Below are 21,664 nucleotides of genomic sequence, written 5' to 3' on the forward strand. Positions count from 1 at the left end.
GAGCTCTTTGCAGGTAGAATTTGAAGTGTTTGGGCAGACTGCTGGGCTCTGTCCTGGGGGTGTTCTCCTGTAACCGTGACGCGCCAGTAGAACAGAACAATCCTACCTCAGATCATAAATTCCATGGACGCAGCTTCAAAAATGGGGCTGCCTCAACCCAGATTAACTGTAGGTTGGGAGAGGCACAAACTCTTTTGGAACCTGCCCACATCTTGATGTTATCTGCATGGAATTTACGGCCTAAGGTACAGATAATCTGTTCCATGCATTCTCTGTTGGTTCGTCTTTTGATATTATTTATGAGCAAGTTGATACAATAGGAGGAAGAGGGTTTGGAATTTTAGGAAGCCTACTGTTTGTCGTGTGGGAAATGCTGAACTTGGACTTATTATTCTCTTTTGTTTTCATGACATTTTATAATTTATTCACAGCAAGTAATCTGGGAAGAATTTCATCTGCTATTAATATGATTCCCACCTTGTGAGGTAGGCAGTCTACAAATGAAAAAACTAAGAGCCTGAGGGTGAATGGACAAGCATGATCCCACAGTGGGTTACTGACAGGACAGAAGATGGGTGTCAGTCTTCCGACAGCTGGCCATCACTTTCCCACAGTACCAAGTGGCTTATGAAGGGAGTGTCTTGTGACTTTTTGAACTAAAAGAAGAGGACAGGTGAGAAGGCCTGTGGTGAAGAGCCCCTGACCTGTGTGAGAAGAAGATGCCTCTGCGCAGGAAGCGGTGTGGTCTTTGGCCGGTGGCTCTCTCTATTCGGTTTATTAGCTCTTTGTCAATTTTACTGCTTCCGAACCGAACTGGAAGAAAGGAAGAGATGACTTTCTTAGGTGGCAGGAGGTTTAGTGATTAGATATTACTGAAATGAAGGTGAAAAGTGAGTGATCCATGCACAATCTTAATGAACACAAACCTGTTTAGGCCTTCTGCTAAAGGTCCTTACCCCCAACATAAAGTAAAAGGTCTTTGTATTAAAACAACAGCTGAGATCAACACAACCAACAAAACAGGAAATAAATTACAACACAAAATGCTGTTTTGCCTGAGACTGGATTCTGATGGGAAACATACCCACAATGCAGTCCAGCTAGCAACTTTTGAATAAAATATAAACATATATAAATATGTATATATATATGTATATATATTTATTTATTAAGGTAAAATTTATATTCATTGGCAACCATGATTGCTCACACTCTTTATTTGTTGAACTGAATTAATGTCTGTCTTTAAGTGAATTTTCCCTCATTGATAGATTGATAGTCTATACTCAAATCATGGAAAATGGCTTTGACTTAGATGAAAACATTTTAGTTCTGTTTCTTCTCTGACAATTAGTAATGATCTCAGGCGAAAGACTTCAATGGAATGGCAACAGTCTTTCCTGAGCAGGAAGGCCCTCAAGGAAGGGCCTGATGTTGAGAACTGGTCCGCTGTGAGAAGTCACCGCTCTTAAGCTGACTTCCAGCCTTCTAGGTCCATAGTCAGTATCACTGGAGGTAAAACCTAAGTAATCTATGATTGACTTGTAGCTACTAAATGTTATAAACGGCCACTTCAACAGACCTTTCCCAAGTTCTGAAGTGCTCAAAAAAGGGGAAAAGCTTCTACTAAGCTGTCTACTATAGATCATTATTTTGAAATATATTTTGTTATTTTATTTTAAAATAATCCTTTGGGAATATAATGCACAATCAAAAGGTTTTAGGATCCATTTTTACTTGGCATTGAAGCTTCACTGAATTTATGATTACTTCAAAATTTAAAAACATCAACGGAATCAACTCAATGGGACCACTTCTAAAAGTTGAAGCTTTTTCTGGGAAGAAAGCAGAGGACGTACCAATGAGCTTATCATAGTCTATGCCTTTTGCACTGCTCGTCTGTACTGTCCATGGGTCCACAAAATCCTCTTCAGCTTCTGTGGCATCTGGGCCATGATTACTGGTAGGTGCTGGATTCCCTGGAGGACAGTCAGCCTTGTAATCCTCCCCCATGGCAGCTTTGTAGCTCATTTTTAACGACAGCAACATCTTTACTGCAGAATCAATTTCATCCTGAGAAAGGAAACAAAAGTGATGGCTAAAAACATTACTAATCGCTGATATTTGCTGAATGCCTATTCTATGGCAGGCACTATGTTAAATGCTTTCACACACGTTATATTAGTTAGTGTCACAACCCTACAAGGCAGTCACCATTGTCACCGTCCTTTTCCAGCTCAAGAATCTGAGACTCAGAGAGGTAAAGGAGCTTACCCATAGAATCACAGCAAGTCATCGGCTCAAAAACACGTCATTTTCATCTGTTATTCTAGTGCTACCACGAACACTTTGGGACAGTAGCAGTGACACAACATACACTGTCATTTATGACAAAGTTCATATACTAGAGATTTCTCAAACACCACTGATGCCAGAGAATGTGTGTGACAAGCTCCTTTAACTGAGTATCCTGGAGTTCTGCGTTGGAACTAGTTTTTACATTCCACACAGGTTGAGATGAATATTTATGGAAACTTAGCCAATGATGACACTAAGGACAGTAAGAGCAACTAAAACAGATAGAAGTAAGGACAAAAAATGTAGGCTCTCAGGTTATAAATTAAGGAGGGATTCATTGGGAAATAGTTATATCACCACATTTTAGAGTCTTACCAAACTATCTTGAAAAAAAAAACCAAAAAACCAAAGGTAAAATGTACCCTTGGGTAGTCTGGAAGTCTATTAAAGACTCTTTTGCAGGAGTCCATAGTGGCCACCCCTGGAAGCCTGGAGTTTAGAAAAGCAGGCCCAATTAAGCCCATTAGTCATGCTATGCCCTAAAGCTCTATTCTGGTAATTGGCCTTGCTGGATTAGATCACAAACAAAGAATATACACAGTCCAATTTGCTTACCAAGGGAAATACAAACATTTCCACTTATAGTTTATACAGAACATTCTTTCTTTTAAATCTCCTTAAATTCCTTTTACCATATACAGAATGTTCTATAAACATCAACCTCCATTCAGAGATAACAGTTCCATCAGATACAGCACCTGGGCCATACAGGATTGCGATTCTGGAGTGATCTGTGTTTCAAACTACAAAATTATCTGAGACTCATCATTAAAATGAGCCAGATTTGTGGAATCAGTAACCCAATAGATACAATTCATAGATGAGATGTTTGCCCAGGTTAGACAGGTAAGTATATTCCACCCATCTCACTTCTGTAGCACCTAGGCTCAGTACTTGCAAAAAGTAAGTTTAGTACCTATAATCTATCCAATTATCTATGGGAAGGCTTACCTTGGTTTGAAGTACACTGCGGTCAGTATCCCTTAATAACTAGCTTTGTTGACATTTCATAGTCTATCTGGTCTAATTCTGCTTGTAACTAGGAGGCTGTGCGAAAGTCAAACATTTAACCAATGTCCCTGCTCAAGGACCATCTGCATTTTGGAATAGCACTGAAATAAGACAAGCAGGCTCACCTTGTCTATTTTCTTATAATCAGTCTTAATCAGTGTCTGAACCAGGACACTGAAACAGGATTCAAAAGCTGATGTTAGCTGGGTGCAGTGGCTCATGCCTGTAATCCCAGCACTTTGGGAGGCCAAGGCGGGCGGATGGTCTGAGCTCGTAAGTTTGAGACCAGCCTGGGCAACATAGCAAAACCCCGTCTCTACCAAAAATGGAAAACATTAGCCAGGTACGGTGGCACACACCTGTGTTCCTAGCTAATCGGGAGGCTGAAGTGAGAGGATTGCTTGAGCCTGGGAGGCAGAGGTTGCAGTAAGCAGAGACTGTGCCACTACACTCCAACCTGGGTGATGAAGTGAGACTCCTACCCCCAAAAAACCCCAGAACATCAGTTTTTTTTTTTTTTTTTTGAGACGGAGTCTCGCTCTGTTACCCAGGCTGGAGTGCAGTGGCCAGATCTCAGCTCACTGCAAGCTCCGCCTCCCGGGTTCATGCCATTCTCCTGCCTCAGCCTCCCGAGTAGCTGGGACTACAGGCGCCGCCACCTCGCCCGGCTAGTTTTTTGTATTTTTTTAGTAGAGACGGGGTTTCACCATGTTAGCCAGGGTGGTCTCGATCTCCTGACCTCGTGATCCTCCCGTCTCGGCCTCCCAAAGTGCTGGGATTACAGGCTTGAGCCACCGCACCCGGCCTTTTTTTTTTTTTTTTTTTTTTTTTTTTTTTTAAAGACAGGGTCTCACTTCAGTCTCCTGAGTAGCTGGAACTACAGGCGTGTACCACCATGCCACCATGTCTGGCTAATTTTTAAATTTTTTGTAGAGACAGGGTCTCACTATGTTGTGAGTCCCAAACTCTTGGCCTCAAGCGATCCTCTTGCCTTGGTCTCCTAAGTGCTGGGATTATAGGCATGAGCCACAGAGCCTGGCCAAAAGCTGATGTTCAGAAAAAAAAAAGCCAGACACAAAACTATATACTACCTGATTACATACAGTTCAAACACAGGTAGAGCTACTCCTGGTGGGAGGAGTCATGGCAGAGGCTGAGGGGCGTGAGGGTGGCTTCTAGGCGCTCTATGCTTGCTCTTGATTTGGGTGATGGTTACACAGGTGTGGTCATTTTGTGAAAATTCAGTGAGGTGCCTGCTTATGATTAGCATATTTTTCTGTATGAATGGTATAGTTGGATTTTAGAAGTTACTTAAACAAAAAGGAGAAGAAAAAGGCTCTGCTTTCTTTCTTAATACCTAAGACCTAGCATTGTTTCTTCAGTCCCGTTCAAACTACTTCCCCTCAGATTCCGACTTATTCCTCCCTAGGAAACTCACCGCTCTAATGAGCTGCTGCTACTGAAGGACGTGGATCTTATTCTTTAGATACACGGGAGCAGAAAAGACCGTCGAGGTCCATGGCCTAGATAAACGGCAGGCCAAGGAAGAGCTGGTGGTGCCCTCTCAGAGAACTGGCACTCCCAGTGTGGTTCAAACTATTTTGCTAAAAGTTAATTTTTTAAATTTCCAAAACATCAAGTGCTTCTACTACCAAGACATTTCAGGGTCAGATACAAATGTACTTCTGAACTTTTCATCACTTAACTCTGGTGTCATTGTGTAACCTCTGATGTCTTTAATGTGTGCCAGCTAACTGCATTAGTCAAATGACACACTTGGAAGAGTTATTATAAAATGTATGGGCCGGGCGCGGTGGCTCAAGCCTGTAATCCCAGCACTTTGGGAGGCCGAGATGGGTGGATCATGAGGTCAGGAGATCGAGACCATCCTGGTCTACACGGTGAAACCCCGTCTCTACTAAAAAATACAAAAAAAAAAAACTAGCCGGGCGAGGTGCCGGGTGCCTGTAGTCCCAGCTACTCGGGAGGCTGAGGCAGGAGAATGGTGTAAACCCGGGAGGCGGAGCTTGCAGTGAGCCGAGATCGCACCATTGCACTCCAGCCTGGGCGACAGAGCTAGACTCCGTCTCAAAAAAAAAAAAAAAAAAAAAAAATGTATGAAGTTGACTAAAATAATGAACATAACTGCAGTCACTAAGAATTACAAACCAAAAACATTTACTAAGTGTTATTCAAATTTGATATTAATGGACAAAAATATCACTGTCAACTTCCCAAAATGATGGGCTTACATAACCCCACTGGGTCTTTTATTTATTTTATACTTTTGTTTTAAAACAACTTGGTTTAATCTTTTGAGCCCTACCTGGTGAGTAAATCTGTTTCTGTGAAAAAGTAACTTCTTTTTTTTTTGACATTACTTTCTGTCAGTACTGTTTATTTCCTTTAAAATATGAGCTGGGTGCAGTGGCTTGCATCCATAATCCCAGCAACTTGGTAGGCTAAGGTGGGAGCCCAGGGGTTCGAGGGCGCACTGAGCTAGGACTGCGCCACTGCAGTCCAACATGGAAAGAGCAAGACCCTGTCTCAAAAAATAAACACACACACACACACACACACACACACACAAATAATGGTTTAAATCAGGGTCCCAAATAGTCAAAGTAAACTATTGGGGACTGTGAGATGGTTGACACCATCTGGTGACAAGCAAGGTGTCTGAAAAGATAACAGGTAACAGGAGTTGAAAGTGATAGAAGCTGGGCTGGGCGTGGTGGCTCACACCTGTCATCCCAGTACTTTGGGAGGCTGAGGCGGGCGGATCACCTGAGGTCAGGAGTTCAAGATTAGCCTGGCCAACATGGCAAGACCCCGTCTCTACTAAAAATACAAAATTTAGCCGGGTGTGGTGGCGGGCGCCTGTAGTCCCAGGCTACTTAGAAGGCTGGGGCAGGAGAATCGCTTGAACTCAAGAGGCGGAGGTTGCAGTGAGCTGAGACTGTGCCAGTGCACAGCCTGGGCGACAGAGTGAGACTCTGCTTCAAAAAAAGAAAAAAAAAAGGGAAGTGATGGAAGTCATGGAGAAGCTGGGGGACCAAGGAGTGGAGTCACCTCGGAAGGAAATGAAATGCTTATGTTCTAGTTAAAGATGCATATTGATGATGATACTTCTGAAATCTACTACAACAAAAGCACAGACTTTTCTTTTTTTTTTTTTTTTTTTTTTTTAAGATGGAGTCTCGCTCTGTCGCCCGGGCTGGAGTGCAGTGGCCGGATCTCAGCTCACTGCAAGCTCCGCCTCCCGGGTTTATGCCATTCTCCTGCCTCAGCCTCCGGAGTAGCTGGGACTACAGGGGCCCGCCACCTCGCCCGGCTAGTTTTTTGTATGTTTAGTAGAGACGGGGTTTCACCGTGTTAGCCAGGATGGTCTCGATCTCCTGACCTCGTGATCCGCCCGTCTCGGCCTCCCAAAGTGCTGGGATTACAGGCTTGAGCCACCGCGCCCGGCCTTTTTTTTTTTAAAGCATAATCCCACAAGGACAAAGGAAACAAGAAGAGGACAACAGCAACAAGGTTTCAGAAGCTGAAGAGCTGATGAATGACCAGTGCCTAACAGCATGAGAGAAAAACAAATGCTAAGACACCGCGGAAATACCAGAACGAGATCGAGTATACACTGCTACGGAATCGCCCAAAGGTTCAGACCTTAGTGACCTCGGGCGCTTACAGGAGTTGGGGGAAAGCGGGTTATGAAAACAGGAGTGCTGGTTGAAGTCTCTTCAAGAAGCAGTTATTGAGACCCCCTTGGGAGTGTCATAGTTCCTCCTCCATTCCAAGGTTTCATGTCGAGAGAGGACAGAGTTACAGGTCCCCAGACTGGGGACAATCTGCATAGGTGGGGCACCGGCAGCACACAGAGAATAGGGAGCTTCAGGGAAGGATCCCACAGCCCAGCCCTTCTCTCCCACTCAGCTGTAGAATGCTGACTCACCCCCTCTGAACAGTGGACTGGGGGAGCTCTCTCTAGGGAAACTCACTTAACTAAAGAAAAGATCTAGGCCGGGTGCAGTGGCTCACGCCTGTAATCCCAGCACTTTGGGAGGCTGAGATGGGCGGATCACAAGGTCAGGAGATCGAGACCATCCTGGCTAACATGGTGAAACCCTGTCTCTACTAAAAATACAAAAAAATTAGCTGGGCGTGGTGGCAGGCACCTGTAGTCCCAGCTACTTGGGAGGCTGAGGCAAGAGAATGGCGTGAACCTGGGAGGCGGAGCTTGCAGTGAGCCGAGATGGCAGCACTGCACTCCAGCCTGTGGGCGACAGATCGAGACTCCGTCTCCAAAAAAAAAAAAAAAAAAAAAGATCATCTAAAGACCTTGACACGAAAGATTCCCCAACAAAAGGGGAGCAGCCTGATCACTCTCCAGGAAGTGGAACCCATGTTGATAAGCTCCTCCCCAATGAAAAGTACATCCAGCAGTTTTTAGTGCACCCCCCAAAACACAAGCAAACAGCCAAGAAACACCAAACATTTGAGAATTACCTCTAATATGAAAAGCAGGTAGGAAACAAATTAAGATGGAAGAAACTGAGATTATAAAGGATGTAGAGGACTTATGGAAAACTACCATTAAGATCTCAGAGAGAAAAGGGTGGCACTGTACTGTAAGTCAGGGCAGAGTGCTGTGAGGAAACTACAGGGAGCACACATGCTCCTGGAGGTTAAAAATGACAACAGAAATGGAAAATTGGAGGGTTAGAAAATCAGAGAAACAGTCTCCGAATTAAAAAAAAAAAGTCTGTGAAGAGAAAAAATGGAAGAGATCAAAGAAATCATGATTTCTGAGAATTAACGGTTATGAGTTTCTAGTCTAAAAGGCAGGCTGAGTGTGGTGGTTCACGCCTGTAATCCTAGCACTTTGGGAGACTGAGGCAGGCAGATCACGAGGTCAGGAGTTTGAGACCAGCCTGGCCAACACAGCGAAACCCCATCTTTAGTACAACACAAAAATTAGCCGCGCCTGGTGGCACACAACTGTAATCCAAGCTACTTGGGAGGCTGAGGCAGGAGAACTGCTTGAACCCAGGAGGCAGAGGTCACAGTGAGCCGAGACTGTGCCACCACACTCCAGCCTGGGTGACAGAGTGAGACTCCATCTCGCGGGGCGGGGTCGGGGGGTGGGGCGGGGAAGAAAGGCATACTGAGCCCACATGCCATGAAATTCCAGACCACTGGAACAAAGAAGATCCTGCCAACTTCCAAAAAGAAAAAACAAAGGAATCGCAGCTGACTTCTCTGCAGCAAGCCCAGAAGCAGGTGCCAGTAGATCAGTGGCTTCAGCATTTCCAGGGGAAATCACTTCCATGCTAGAACCCTACACCCAGCCTGGCTATCAATCACATTTTAGGTAAAATACATACACTTTCAGATGGGCAAGATCCCCCTAGAAATATTTCCTTTGCAGTATTTTTTCAGAAACAATTGGAAGATTTGCTCTGCCCGAAGAGTAAAGCAAAGAGGAATAAGACGCAGGAGCAGGAAACGGGGCACCCAATCGACAGGGGTGAAAGAAACCCCTGGGTCAACAGTGAAGAAAGACGCCAAGATGGGCAGTGTAGGACGCAAGAGTCACCAGTCCAGACAGAAGCAGGCAGAAGGTTTTGGGAGAGATCTCCTCAAAAAGATGAACCTGATAGACTAGTTGATGTGTGTTGAAAGGAGATTCATTGGACAGGGAAAGGGCTTGGAGATACATTATCATTAGTATCACTGCCATAAAAGTCAAGCAAACAGATATTAAGACAAATATTAACTCCAGAGAAAACAAAAGCTGGGCGAGAAAGTGCGAGTACTCATTCTATCCTTGATGGTTCAGCTGTCCACGTCTATTTCCATGGTCATAATAATGTCAGTGTACAGATACTGACCTAACTACAACCGCAATACAGACGGGGAGACTGCCTGGATGGCAAGTGGTTGTGGAAGTACGAATTCTTCATTTCCACCTGAAAGTTCCCAACTTGAAAATCAACAAGGAACAATACAATAAGCAGAATATTTACAGATACGGGGCGTACATAACCAAAAGATCAGCTAAAAGAATTGAGCAGGAAATAGGGAGAGGTGGGTTGGAGGGCCACTGTACTTCACAAAGGCTTTGAGAACCCCTGACTCTTTAGACCACAGGCATCCCAATGTTGATAAAGGGAAAAATACATTTAAAATGATAACCAAGGCTGGCGTGGTGGCTCATGCTCGTAATCCCAGCACTTTGGGAGGCCAAGGTGGACAGATCACCTGAGGTCAGGGGTTTGAGACCAGCCTGACCAACATGATGAAACCCCATCTCTACTAAAAATACAAAATTAGCTGGTTGTGGTGGCACATGCCTGTAATTCCAGCTACTTGGGAGGCTGAGGCAGAAGAATCGCTTTAACCCGGGAGACAGAGGTTGCAGTAAGCTTAGATTGCGCCATTGCACTCCAGCCTGGGAAACAAGAGTGAAACTCCTTCTCAAAAAAAAAAAAAAAATTATAACCAAAACACCTCAGTCATTGAGGAAACCACCTATTCTAGAGTAACACAACCCTACAGACTTGGGAAGCTCAGCTGCCTTCGTGGAGAATCCAGCAAAATCATGTACCTTTGATGCATTTCCCGCTTTGAGGGACCTCACGAGTTCCCCTTGTGTGGCGATGCTGTTGAACAGCTCCAGCGGAGAGGCACAGGGCTCGCTGTTGGGCATGCTTGCCATCTCTCAGGAATTACGTTCACGGCCGGCCTGAGGTCAGAGGCTTCGCTCAGCAGACAGTCAAGACTGGTGGTGGGGTGGGGCGGGGGGCACGGGGAAGGAGAGAGAAGAAAAATGAGAGAATAACAAAACATCGCAGTTGTTTTTCCTTTCCCGTAGAGTCCTTTTTTCCAAAAAGGTTGTGAGGTGAGTTACAATAAAGGACGTGGATAATATAATAAAAAGAGAAGCAGAAATTTGGGGCCATGAAGAAGAGGAAAACCATCAAATGCCAATGCTGAAGACTAAAGGAGTGGCTAGGATTTACTAACTTAAGGTCTGCAAAAGAGGGGCCTCCTAGTCAAGATCAAGTTTGCACCTGGTGATGCCCCCTGTGTCCCAACCAGTGCCCAGAGCACTGGAGGACTCTTGTTTGCTCAGGGTCTAAATACCAATATGTGTTTTTTTTTTTTTTGAGATAGAGTCTTGCTCTGTTGCCCAGGCTGGAGTGGGCAACTCGGCTCACTGCAAGCTCTGCCTCCTGGGTTCATGCCATTCTCCCGCCTCAGCCTCCCAAGTACTGGGACTACAGGCGCCCGCCACCACGCCTAGCAAATTTTTTGTATTTTTAGTAGAGACGGGGTTTCACCGTGTTAGCCAGGATGGTCTCGATCTCCTGACCTCGTGATCCGCCTGTCTCGGCCTCCCAAAGCGCTGGGATTATAGGCGTGAGCCACCACGCCCGGCCAATACCAATGTGTTTTAATAAACCTAAGTTCACTAGTGCCAAAAACTTCTGGCAAATTACTATTTTATGTTTTTTTTTTTTTTTTTTTTTTTTTGAGATGTAGTCTCGCTCTGCCACCTAGGCTAGAGCGCAGTGGCGCGATCTCGGCTCACGGCAACCTCTACCTCTGGGGTTCAAGCGATTCTTCTGCCTCAGCCTCCCAAGGCTGCCTGTCACCATGCCCAGCAAATTTTTGTATTTTTAGTAGAGGGAGGGTTTCACCATGTTGGCCAGGCTGGTCTTGAACTCCTGACCTCAGGTGATCCTCCCGCTTCAGCCTCCGGAAATGTTGGGATTACAGGTGTGAGCCAAGGCACCTATCCTCTATTTGCTCTTTATCTTAATTACCTTGGGAATGAATTCTTGGGCTTTTGGACCCATAACTAATATATCGCTGAGCAAATGTCTTCCACTGCTGGCCAGCTGCTCTCAAAGTGAGCTCTGGGGTGGAGGACAGGGCCTTACCTGTCCTAGGTTCCACATGGGGTAAGGACTGTCTCCAGTCTCCACATGCTGCCTTATTTAACTATAAACCTTTGGAGAAGGTGTGTCTGTACCTCTTATTAGTTATGATTCACTATTACCCTTGCAGAAGGTGAGGACAGGGCAGACAGAGACTGTGCTGCCATCAAACCCTTCTTGGCTCAATCATTTCCTCTAAGTGTCAAGTTTTCTCACCTATAAAATGGCACCGTCAGGAACTTCTTCCTCTACCCCAGGCTCTTATGAGAACAAAATGAGGAAAAAAGGCACGGTAGCACTTTGTAAACTGTAAAGCAAGATGTAACTATGTTACGAGTACTGTTATTAAATTTCTGTGTTTCTTGGGGTTTCAAAGACTGGCTGAACTCCAGCTTCATTTTAGCTCGCTGTAAAACCTTGGAGGAGAAGGAAAATGACAAAGCTAGTGCCTGAGCTGCTAACTTTGAACACCTCTGTACCTGTTATTGTTCTAAGCACCTTATATGTATGTATCAATTCACTTCGGCCTTGCGGCAGTCCTGTGAAATAGATTTCTTATCTCCATTTTAAAGATGAGGCACAGAGGGGTTAAAAAAAAACTTGCCCACGGCTGGGCATGGTGGCTTATACCTGCAATCCTGGCACTTTGGGCAATATAGTGAGACTCTACAAAAAAATGAGAAAAAAAAAAACATTAGCTGGGCATGGTGGTGGGCCTGTAATCCCAGCTACTTGGGAGGCTGTAGTGGGAGGATCATTTGAGCCCGGGAGTTTGAGCCTTCAGTGAGCTATGTTTGTGCCACTTTACTGCAGCCTGGGTGACAGAGTAAGACCCTGTCTGTAAAAAATAAAAATAAAATAAAATAAAAGCTTGCCCACGTTAACAAGGAAATGGCAGAGGTGTGCTATAAACTCTAGTAGTTTGACTCTAGAGCCTACACTTTCAACCATTATCCTACAAATGACTTATCTCTATGAATCAAACACATACATTTGTGGTGTCATTTATTTTACTCTATCCTATCCTTTGTTAAATATTTGCTGTAAAAGTATGTAAATTGGCCGGGCGTGGTGGCTCACGCCTATAATCCCAGCACTTTGGGAGGTCGAGGGTGGATCACCTGAGGTCAGGAGTTTGAGATCAGCCTGGCCAACACGGTGAAACCCCATCTCCAATAAAAATACAAAAAAATTAGCTGGGCATGGTGGCACACACCTGTAGTTCCAGATACTTGGGAGGCTGAGGTGGGATAATTGCTTGAAACTGGGAGGTGGAGGTTTCAGTGAGCTGAGATCATGCCACTGCACTCCAGCCTGGGTGACAGAGAGGTTCTGTCTCAATAATAAAAAAAAAAGTATGTAAATTGGCCAGGTGTGGTGGCTCATGCCTGTAATCCCAGCACTTTGGGAGGCCAAGGAGGGTGGATCACTTGAGGTCAGGAGTTAGAGACCAGCCTGGCCAACATGGTAAAACCCTGTCTTTACTAAAAATACAAAAATTAGCTGGGCATGGTGGCATATACCAGCTACTTGGGGGGCTGAGGTATGAGAATCACTTGAACCTGGGAGGCAGAGGTTGCAGTGAGCCGAGACCACGCCACTGCACTCCAACCTGGGCAACAGAGAGAGAGAGAGACTCTGTCTCAAAACCAAAAAAATCCCAAAAAGTATGTAAATCATGGGTGCCCTGAGAGGTGGCTCACACCTGCGATCCAAGTGCTTTGGGAGGCCGAGGCGATTGCTTGAGCTCAGGAGTTCAACAGTAGCTTGGGTAATGTTAGGCCTCTGAGTCCAAGCTAAGCCATTATATCCCCTGTGACCTGCACGTACACATCCAGATGGCTAGTTCCTGCCTTAACCAATGACACTGCACCACCAAAGAAGTGAAAATGGCCTGTTCCTGCCTTAACTGATGACATTACCTAGTGAAATTCCTTCTCCTTGCTCATCTTGGCCCAAAAGCTCCCTGGATGAGCATGTTGTGACCCCCGCCCCTTCCCGCCAGAGAATTACCCCCTTCGACTGTAATTTTCCTTTACCCACCCAAATCCACCCCACCTCCCTTCGCTAACTCTTTTTTCGGACTCAGCCCACCTGCATCCAGGTGAAATAAACAGCCTTGTTGCTCACACAGCCTGTTTGGTGGTCTCTTCACACGGACACGAGTGACACGAGTGAAAGGTAACATGGATAGTGAGACCTTGTCTCTCCAAAAATTTTTTATAAAAAAAAAAAAATTGAAAAAAAAGTATGTAAATCAAAATTTATTTAAGTCAATGAAAGTATAACACTGAACACCAGGATAGGACAGCAGCCAGTTTCTTTCTCTTCCTTGATGAGAACCACCTCAATTCCCAGAAGGGGAGGTTTGGTGAGATAACTGGCTCAGACAAGAAAGCATCCAGTTTAGGGAGGAATGCAGAAGTACCCTCTGCCTAGGGCTAGACAGGAGAACTCCCAGACTCTCCTGTTCCCTCCCCAGCAACAAGCTGAGCAAATCAGTCGTCATCCATTTCTCTCTAAGGTCTTTGCCCGTATGAAATAACAGTCAAACTCATGAAAATTACTTCTAGCCACAAATCATCAAACATCATGTCCAGATACTTATCCTGAATTCTCCCAACTCTCAAAGTTGGGTGTTACTCTATACACCCTGCAATAGCAGACAAGAGGCTGACGGCTCCACTGCTAGGGAGTAGCTAAGCAGAATCTGATTGCCAAGCCCCCTCGCTCATGTGCTTTCTCAGAATCCCTGCAGCTCCCTGCTGCCTGCCTGCCTGAATGTCTCACACCCTTCTCTGCCTGAACTCTGCTGATTCTTTCCAATTGGAACTCAGCTCTTCACAGCCTCTCCTGACACCTGTGCTTCTGGGACCAAGTTGGTTGCTCCATCCTCTGTGATCCCCAAACACTCCTTTAGTAACTTTATGAAAGTACTTACACTGCAGTTTAGTTATTCATGTCTTCCCCAGCAGACAGAAAAGGTAAGCACTGGGTTTATTCTTCCGTGTAATTCTAGTACCTAGCACACAGCTTATCAAAAAATATTTACCTAGTGAATGAATCTCCTTAGTCATCTAGTTCAACTTTTTCCTCTAAGGTTTATCTGTAGAATGTCTTTACTTGTTCCAGTTGAAGTCTGATTCCCCCAGCTGGACTTTAGTTGGCCTCTTGTTTAATGTACTGGTACTGAGTTGAGCCTTCCCAGATCTGTGGAGAGCCAGGCTGGTCTCCTGGGGTCTTCTCCAGGTCTCCCATCCCTAGTCTGGTTTCTTCACCCTCTGTTAACATCTGCCCACCATCCTGGTCACTATTTTTGGAATTCCTTTTGGTTTACCCTGTCCTTCCAAAAAAAGCAGTGCCCTGCATGGAAGGCAACAAAGCAGCAGCAGTAAGGTTTTGAAGTTAATCAAGTATAAAAATTATTCTTAAAAATTCCTGGAGAAAGTGCCAGGTAGAATGCCTGGGTGATCCCAGGAGAGCCAATCTCCCATTGCAATAGAATAGATAACTGTGTCTTTGCTAGAGGATCAGCTAGATAAACTGGACTTGCATTTAGGGTCCCTGTTGCAGGGAAAAACACGTGTCTATAAATATCAGAACTCCATTTAAGAAGCACATGGGACCGAGGCGGGCGGATCACGAGGTCAGGAGATCGAGACCATCCTGGCTAACACAGTGAAACCCCGTCTCTACTAAAAATACAAAAAATTTGCCAGGCGTGGTGGCGGGTGCCTGTAGTCCCAGCTACTTGGGAGGCTGAGGCAGGAGAATGGCGTGAACCTGGGAGGCGGAACTTGCAGTGAGCCGAGATCGTGCCACTGCACTCCAGCCTGGGTGACTGAGAGAGACTCTGTCTCAAAAAAAAAAAAAAAAAAAAGCAGCACATGGGAATGAAATTAGACTGAGGAAACAGCAAACTGATTATGATCACAAGGCATATATTTTGTGTGGGAATCATCCACACTATTGAAATCGTCTGTGTGTGTGTGTGTGTGTGTGTGTGTGTGTGTGTGTATGATGCAACTTTCTGTGTGGTCAGGGACAAGAAGAATGGAACTACCATCTTCCTCATTTCATGCATTTATCAGTTTATTCCATTTATTGTGTAAATGTTCTTCTTCCCCCTACCTATCAACATCCTCTTTTATTTCTTTGTTGACTTTCAGAATTGAGTTGAACTTCAGAGGTTTTTCAACTTGGAGTTCATGAACATCTGAAATTACATTAATGCTTGCAAGTACATTGGTATGTGCATGGTTTTGAGCAGAGTCTCCTGGCTTCGTTACCTTTCCAAAGGAGGCTGAGATGCCAAAAGGTTAAGGACCATTGTCTTCAGTGTTTACCAAATAAATTGCAAATAGAATATTAAGTGTTTGTTAAGAGAATTAGATTTACCTGTTTAACAAATACTACACTCTGAAACAAAGAAATGCAGTTATAACCAGTGAAGTACTCTATTATCTTCCCTAAACAAAAGTACTGGGCGTGTAAAGAGCAAAACCGCCTACTCCAAAGCAGATCACAGCAGACCTTCAAGGAGAAAGCTAAAAAGGCTCTTGAGAATTAACCCCCAACCCCCTTTTCAAGAACTTGAGTCTTGTGCTCATTGTGAAATTTTCCACTGTTGTGGAGGAGCATAATAGGCACTTAAAGAAACTGGGTATTGTATTGGGATGAGGAGTGGAAAGAATTACAGAATTGTTTAACAGAACAACATGATAAAGACTTGGGTTGCATCAAAATCATCTCACAGAGAAGATCACAACACACTGATTCTGCAATCTGGGGAAGGGTGGCATCAAGACAGCCAATTCTGGAGCAGCTGAGAAGAAAATGTAGCCCAGGAGTGTTTCTGAATCCCTGGAATATCACCAGGAGGTGGAGTACCATCCTTTACATCTTGGCCCCAGAGTGTAAGTGACTATGCCTTTGGACTGGCAAGTTCCCAGAGGACAAGAAAATGACTTCTTTAGAGCAAGGATTTCTTGACACCTTTTGGGACCCATTATGTTCCACTTTTTAAAAAAAAAAAAAAAAACACTAAAAGAAAGATTGCTTTCCCCTCCAAATAACAAACGAACATTATCTTAAAAGGCAAAGACATTAATTTATATGAAGCCGGGCACTAGACACTTTGGGGTGTCACAATAAGAATGACAATACGTTCTGATGTTGAGCACAGAAGGAGGCTGCATCAGTGAAAACTATGACAGACAGCATGAGAGTGCTGAGAGGCAAGCTACGAATCCAAGCACGCGACTGCTCAGTCAGGATCTCTATTCCCTATGGGAGCAGTGAATTACCTGAACTTTCAGTCAATGGAAGAAGTAAAATGCATAACACCCTAATCCTAAAGACACAAGACCTGACCCCCTAAACCAAGGTTTTCAGCACTTTGGTAAAAACACTAACAAGCTCTAAGCCTGGCAAAGATGGCAATACATACCCACGTTGTGGAAGACTCTGCAGAGGTGGCCACTGGTCACGCTGGGCAGTTGAGCAGTTGAGAATGCCCAGCCCAGCCAGAAATGGTCTTTAATATTCTTCCCCTCTTTCTTTCAGTTTCCCTTCTGAAAAAAGAGGCTTTTCTCTTTCTTTTTCTTTTGTTTACCAGTCCCCACCCTGCATTCAGCTAAGCTTTTCTCATAAATCGCCCTGATTCTCAGAAACACTTGAGCTCCTGACCAACCTTCTTGATGAGACTGTCCAATCAGAGGTGGGCTGCCTGGTGCCAGGCTGAGACCAATGAAACCCTCCTGAGAATAGAGCCATTAGCTGGGCATTGCATCAGCCACCCCTCACCCCCCGCTGGCCTTCAAATAACCTCCCCACCCTCTTCCCGTTCCCCACCCTCAGTGTCAGTGTGACTGATTTTGTGTAGTCGTGGGCGTTGGAAAAAGAAACCGTAAATTCCCCGCATCTGTTCACCCAGGCGGCGCAGTGTAGTGGAAAGATCGGGAGTTCTGAGGTCACAGACGCCTGGGTTTCAATCCCAGCTTGGACTTATTCGAAATCTTGGGCAAGGGTCACATTACTTTTCTGCTTCCCTTCGGTTTCCTCATCTGTGAAATGGGCATGGAGAAGCCTGCTAACATTACCATTGAGCGGACTAAGTGCAACACTAGGCAAAGTCTCTGGCACATAGCAAGCGCTAAATAAAAATGGGGGCCTCTCTTCTCGGGAAAAGGGAAGAGGTGGAGATGATGAAGGGTTGGTGCCGGTGGGAAAGGGGGACGGGGTGGGTCGGCGGCGCTCACAGGAAAGGAGCAAGAGGTCGGTGGCATGCTCCGCGCCCTTCACGGTGCCAGAACGCGGCGAGCAGCAAGCCGGGCTCTCAGGATACTGCCGGGAGTGCCAGGCCGCTGGGCGCCGCGCGGGCGTCCCTCCATTACTCCCTACCTTGTTCCCTCACTCCGCCCCGGCCTCACTCCCCTCGCTTACCCGGCCCAGCCGGGCCCGTCAGCAGTCCCGGCTCAGCCACGGGTTGTCTTCGGGGCGTCCGTGGAAACGGCATCCGGACGGAACAACTTCCGGCCCGACGGCACCATCATTGGTTGTTCACGCGGGGGCGGGGCAGAGGCCTCCACTGATTGGCTGGCGGCCCCGGGGCCGCGTCGGAACGTGATTGGACAGTGGTGTGCTAGCCGGTCTGCCTCCGGGAGAACCGAGCGCTTCCGGTGCGTGTGGTGAGTGGCGGGCCCCGGGCTGGAGGGGCCGGGACTGGGTAGCGTCCATAAGCGCCCCGCGCCTCTTAACGCGGTCTCTCATAGCCGCTCGCCTTCCTTTCACTTCCTGTTCCTTCAGAAAGCGCTGTGCCTTGGACCAACCTTACTTCTTACTATTGACAGCTCAGCTAACTCCTATTCATCTTTCAAAACCCATCTCTGGTCGTATCTTGTTTATTGCCTTCATCAGTCTGGGGCCTCTGGGGGATCTGTGTTTTGTGTTTAATTTCCACCCACACAAGACCCAGCATAGGGCTTGACAAAGAGTAGGTAATCAGGAAATGTTTGTTGAATGGCAATATCCTATTTCATTTACTTCCTCAGCATCTCCCCCTCCCACCTGTTTGCATTCCAGAAATATTTTTGGACCCTGGGCATTGAATAGTGAACAAAACACAGAAAGTCCTGTCCTCATGGGGCTGACATGCTGATAGTGACTGTCAGAGTCACTCGCTTCTTCCTTAGACTCTTCTCCAGTGTCCCTGCCTTCCCTTCCATCTGTCTCAGTTCCTCTTAGTTTAATCCCTCACCTCCTTCCAGAGGGAGCATGGGCATTCTGGTGATGGGAATCTGTGGGATCCTTTTGACAGCAAGGAGTCGGGTGCGTGGTGGGTGGTGCCTGGGCAGAGGAGTTGAGAGTGGCCTGGGGACCAGGTTTAGCATTTGGAGAACAGAAATGCCAATGCCAAATTATTTGCAGTGCACGGTTCCATTAGTTTATAATTAGTCTTTCATATTAGTTCCATCTGAGATGAGCTGGCTGGCTGGCTTTAGAAGTGTTTTTTTTTTTTTTTTTTTTTTGAGACGAAGTCTTGCTCTGTAGCCCAGGCTGGAGTACAGTGGCATGATCTCCACTCACCACAACCTCTGCCTCCCGGGTTCAAGCAATTCTGCGGCCTCAGCCTCCAGAGTAGCTGGGATTAGAGGCACGTGCCACTGCACCCGGCTAATTTATTTTTATTTTTTAAAAATTTTTAGTAGAGGCGGGGTTTCACCATGTTGGCCAGCAGGTCTTGAACTCCCGACCTCAGGTAATCCACCCGCCTCGGCCTCCCAAAGTGCTAAGATTACAGGCGTGAGCCACCGTGCCCAGCCATTTTATCTGAACTCTGGCTTTGTGTGTGGAAGTTGTTACCTGCCTGGAATGGGCTGTGAACAGGGGCGGCGTTACTAGAGGAGACTGACTACAGACATTTATGGAATGATGACCTGACTTGTAGACCAGTGGAACCTTCAGGCGAATGGTGCCATTTGGGGGAAAGGTGTGGAAGGGGTTGGATGGTTGATTCCAGGGGACATTGAAACCCATTGTCTAGCAGAAGAGATGGGTAATAGGCTGTCTGGAATGACTTAGCAAAGGACTTGGAGGGAATCTGTTTAATATGATCTGACTCCACTTGTTGGGAGATGGAGGCGGACCTTGGCCTGTTTGATTAAGTTTGGGTGCACTGGATTTTCTTGGAAGTTAGTCTATTGCCTGAGCGTTCTGTGCTGTTCCACCGCGCCCTCTGCTGTCCTGGGTGTGCCCAGCACCCTTCTTTTTCTCTGGATTGTACTTGGTGCTAACAGCATAGAAGTAAAACATTGATCCAGACCAAAGCACTTCTTTCTGGGAACTAATTGATAACAATGTGTTGTGCATGATGGTTCAGAATTTCAGAAAGAATTTTTATTTTGAGACTAAGTTTCACTCTTGTCGCCTAGGCTGGGGTGCAACGGTGCAATCTCGGCTCACTGCAACCTCTGCCTCCTGGATTTAAGTGATTCTCCTGCCTCTGCTTCCTGAGTAGCTGGGATTACAGGCGTGTGCCACCATGCCCGGCTAATTTTTATATTTTAGTAGAGACAGGGTTTCACCATGTTGGCCAGGCTGGTCTCGAACATGACCTCAGGTGATCCGCCCACGTTGGCCTTCCAAAGTGCTGGGATTACAGGCGTGAACCACTATGCCCTGCCCAGAAAGATTTTTTTTTTTTTTTTTTTTGAGACGGAGTCTCGCTCTGTCGCCCGGGCTGGAGTGCAGTGGCCGGATCTCAGCTCACTGCAAGCTCCGCCTCCCGGATTTACGCCATTCTCCTGCCTCAGCCTCCCAAGTAGCTGGGACTACAGGCGCCCGCCACCTCGCCCGGCTAGTTTTTTTTTGTATTTTTAGTAGATACGAGGTTTCACTGTGTTAGCCAGGATGGTCTCGATCTCCTGACCTCGTGATCCGCCCGTCTCGGCCTCCCAAAGTGCTGGGATTACAGGCTTGAGCCACCGCGCCTGTCCAGATTTTTTTTTTTTAACAAGTAGAAATTCACTGCAGCGTGAATCTGTGTTGGGAGTGAAACGGTTGACTTTGGATCATGCCCTCAGAACTGCTCCCTGCACACTTGGGTGGACCAACACCTTAGGCCTCCAGCTGGCTGCTACAGAGATGGGATATCTGGGGGAAGAATGTTCCAGGCAGAGAGAAAAGAGGGAAGGGCTGGAGCACAGGGAAAGGATGCAGAGGAGCGTGGCAGGCCTTTCTCACCGTGGATCCTAGACATCTTTTGATTTCAGTATTTTCAGACCTAACCTCGTTCATGTTGATGAGCATATGTTCTCACTGGTTGCTAATAAGCAGTGCAGCAGGTTTTCTTTATACATTTATCTTCATGGATTTATACAACTAGCAAAATATATGCTAGTATTTGTGTAGGATAGGGTTCTATAGTGGGGTTGGTGAGGTGAAAATGATGTGTTTAAACTTATAACACATATGACCAAAATGGACCTTCCAAAGGCATTTTTAAAGTCCTGTCTCTGTAGGCATTGTCTCTTCAGGTCTTCTTGTTTTTTTTTTTTTTTGAGACAGAGTCTTACTCTGTCACTCAGGCTAGAGTGCAGTGGCATGATCTCAGCTCACTGCAACCTCCACCTCCTGGGTTCAAATGATTCTCCTGTCTAGCCTCTCGAGTAGCTGAGACTACAGGTGCCTGCCACCATATCCGGCTAATTTTTGTGTTCACCATATTGGTCAGGCTAGTCTTGAACTCCTGACCTCAGGTGATCCACCGGTCTTGGCCTCCCAAAGTGCTGGGATTACAGGCATGAGCCACCATGCCCAGCCTAGGTCTTCTTTTATGTCCTTCAATAAAAGTTTTAGTTTTCTTTCCTTTTTTTTTTCTTTTTTTAATTTTACTTTTTTAAGACGGAGTCTCTGTCACCCAGGCTGGAATGCAGTGGCACAATCTCGGTTCACTGCAACTTCCGCCTCCTGGGTTCAAGTGATTCTACTGCCTCAGCCTCTCGAGTAGCTGGGACTACAGGCGCGTGCCACCACGCCTGGCTCATTTTTGTATTTTTAGTTGAGATAGAGTTTCACTATGTTGGCCAGGCTGGTCTCGAACTCCTGACCTTGTGATCCGCCTGCCTCGGCCTCCCAAAGTGCTGGGATTACAGGCGTGAGCCACGGCACCCAGCGCTTTTTTTTTTTGAGATGGAGTCTCCCTCTGTCGCCCAGACTGGAGTGCAGTGGTGCAATCTCAGGTCATTGCAATCTCCACCTCCTGGGTTCAAGAGATTCTCCTGCCTCAGCCTCCCAAGTAGCTGGGATTACAGTTGTGTGCCACCAGGCCTGGCCAATTTTTGTATTTTTAC

At 46.1% G+C, this 21,664-nt stretch overlaps 2 protein-coding genes across 6 annotated transcripts in view; one reads left to right on the plus strand and one right to left on the minus strand.

The window, feature by feature from the left end:
- Nucleotides 1–18,302, minus strand: part of WARS1 (tryptophanyl-tRNA synthetase 1) — a 48,335-nt gene extending 30,033 nt beyond the window's left edge. Inside the window, exons 1-5 of one of the 5 annotated variants that reach the window (XM_030929868.1) lie at nucleotides 17,757–17,803; nucleotides 16,762–16,885; nucleotides 9,977–10,150; nucleotides 1,860–2,073; nucleotides 705–813 (exon numbers count right to left, since the gene is read on the minus strand). In XM_030929868.1, the coding sequence (XP_030785728.1) occupies nucleotides 705–813; nucleotides 1,860–2,073; nucleotides 9,977–10,087 (434 nt within the window). In that variant the 5' untranslated portion in view covers nucleotides 10,088–10,150; nucleotides 16,762–16,885; nucleotides 17,757–17,803. Of the gene's footprint in view, nucleotides 1–704; nucleotides 814–1,859; nucleotides 2,074–9,976; nucleotides 10,151–16,761; nucleotides 16,886–17,004; nucleotides 17,022–17,572; nucleotides 17,590–17,756 lie in introns of those variants that run through there. The other 4 variants (XM_030929869.1, XM_010353647.2, XM_010353646.2 and 1 more) reach the window with 4 other exon arrangements.
- The window catches only part of WDR25 (WD repeat domain 25), a 154,907-nt gene continuing 151,155 nt past the window's right edge, over nucleotides 17,913–21,664 (plus strand). Inside the window, exon 1 of the mRNA XM_010353650.2 lies at nucleotides 17,913–18,001. The gene's annotated coding sequence lies outside the window, so the exon portion shown is untranslated. The remainder of the gene's footprint in view (nucleotides 18,002–21,664) is intronic.

Source organism: Rhinopithecus roxellana, chromosome 5 (assembly GCF_007565055.1).
Source record: "Rhinopithecus roxellana isolate Shanxi Qingling chromosome 5, ASM756505v1, whole genome shotgun sequence".
Classification (NCBI taxonomy): Eukaryota; Metazoa; Chordata; class Mammalia; order Primates; family Cercopithecidae; genus Rhinopithecus; species Rhinopithecus roxellana.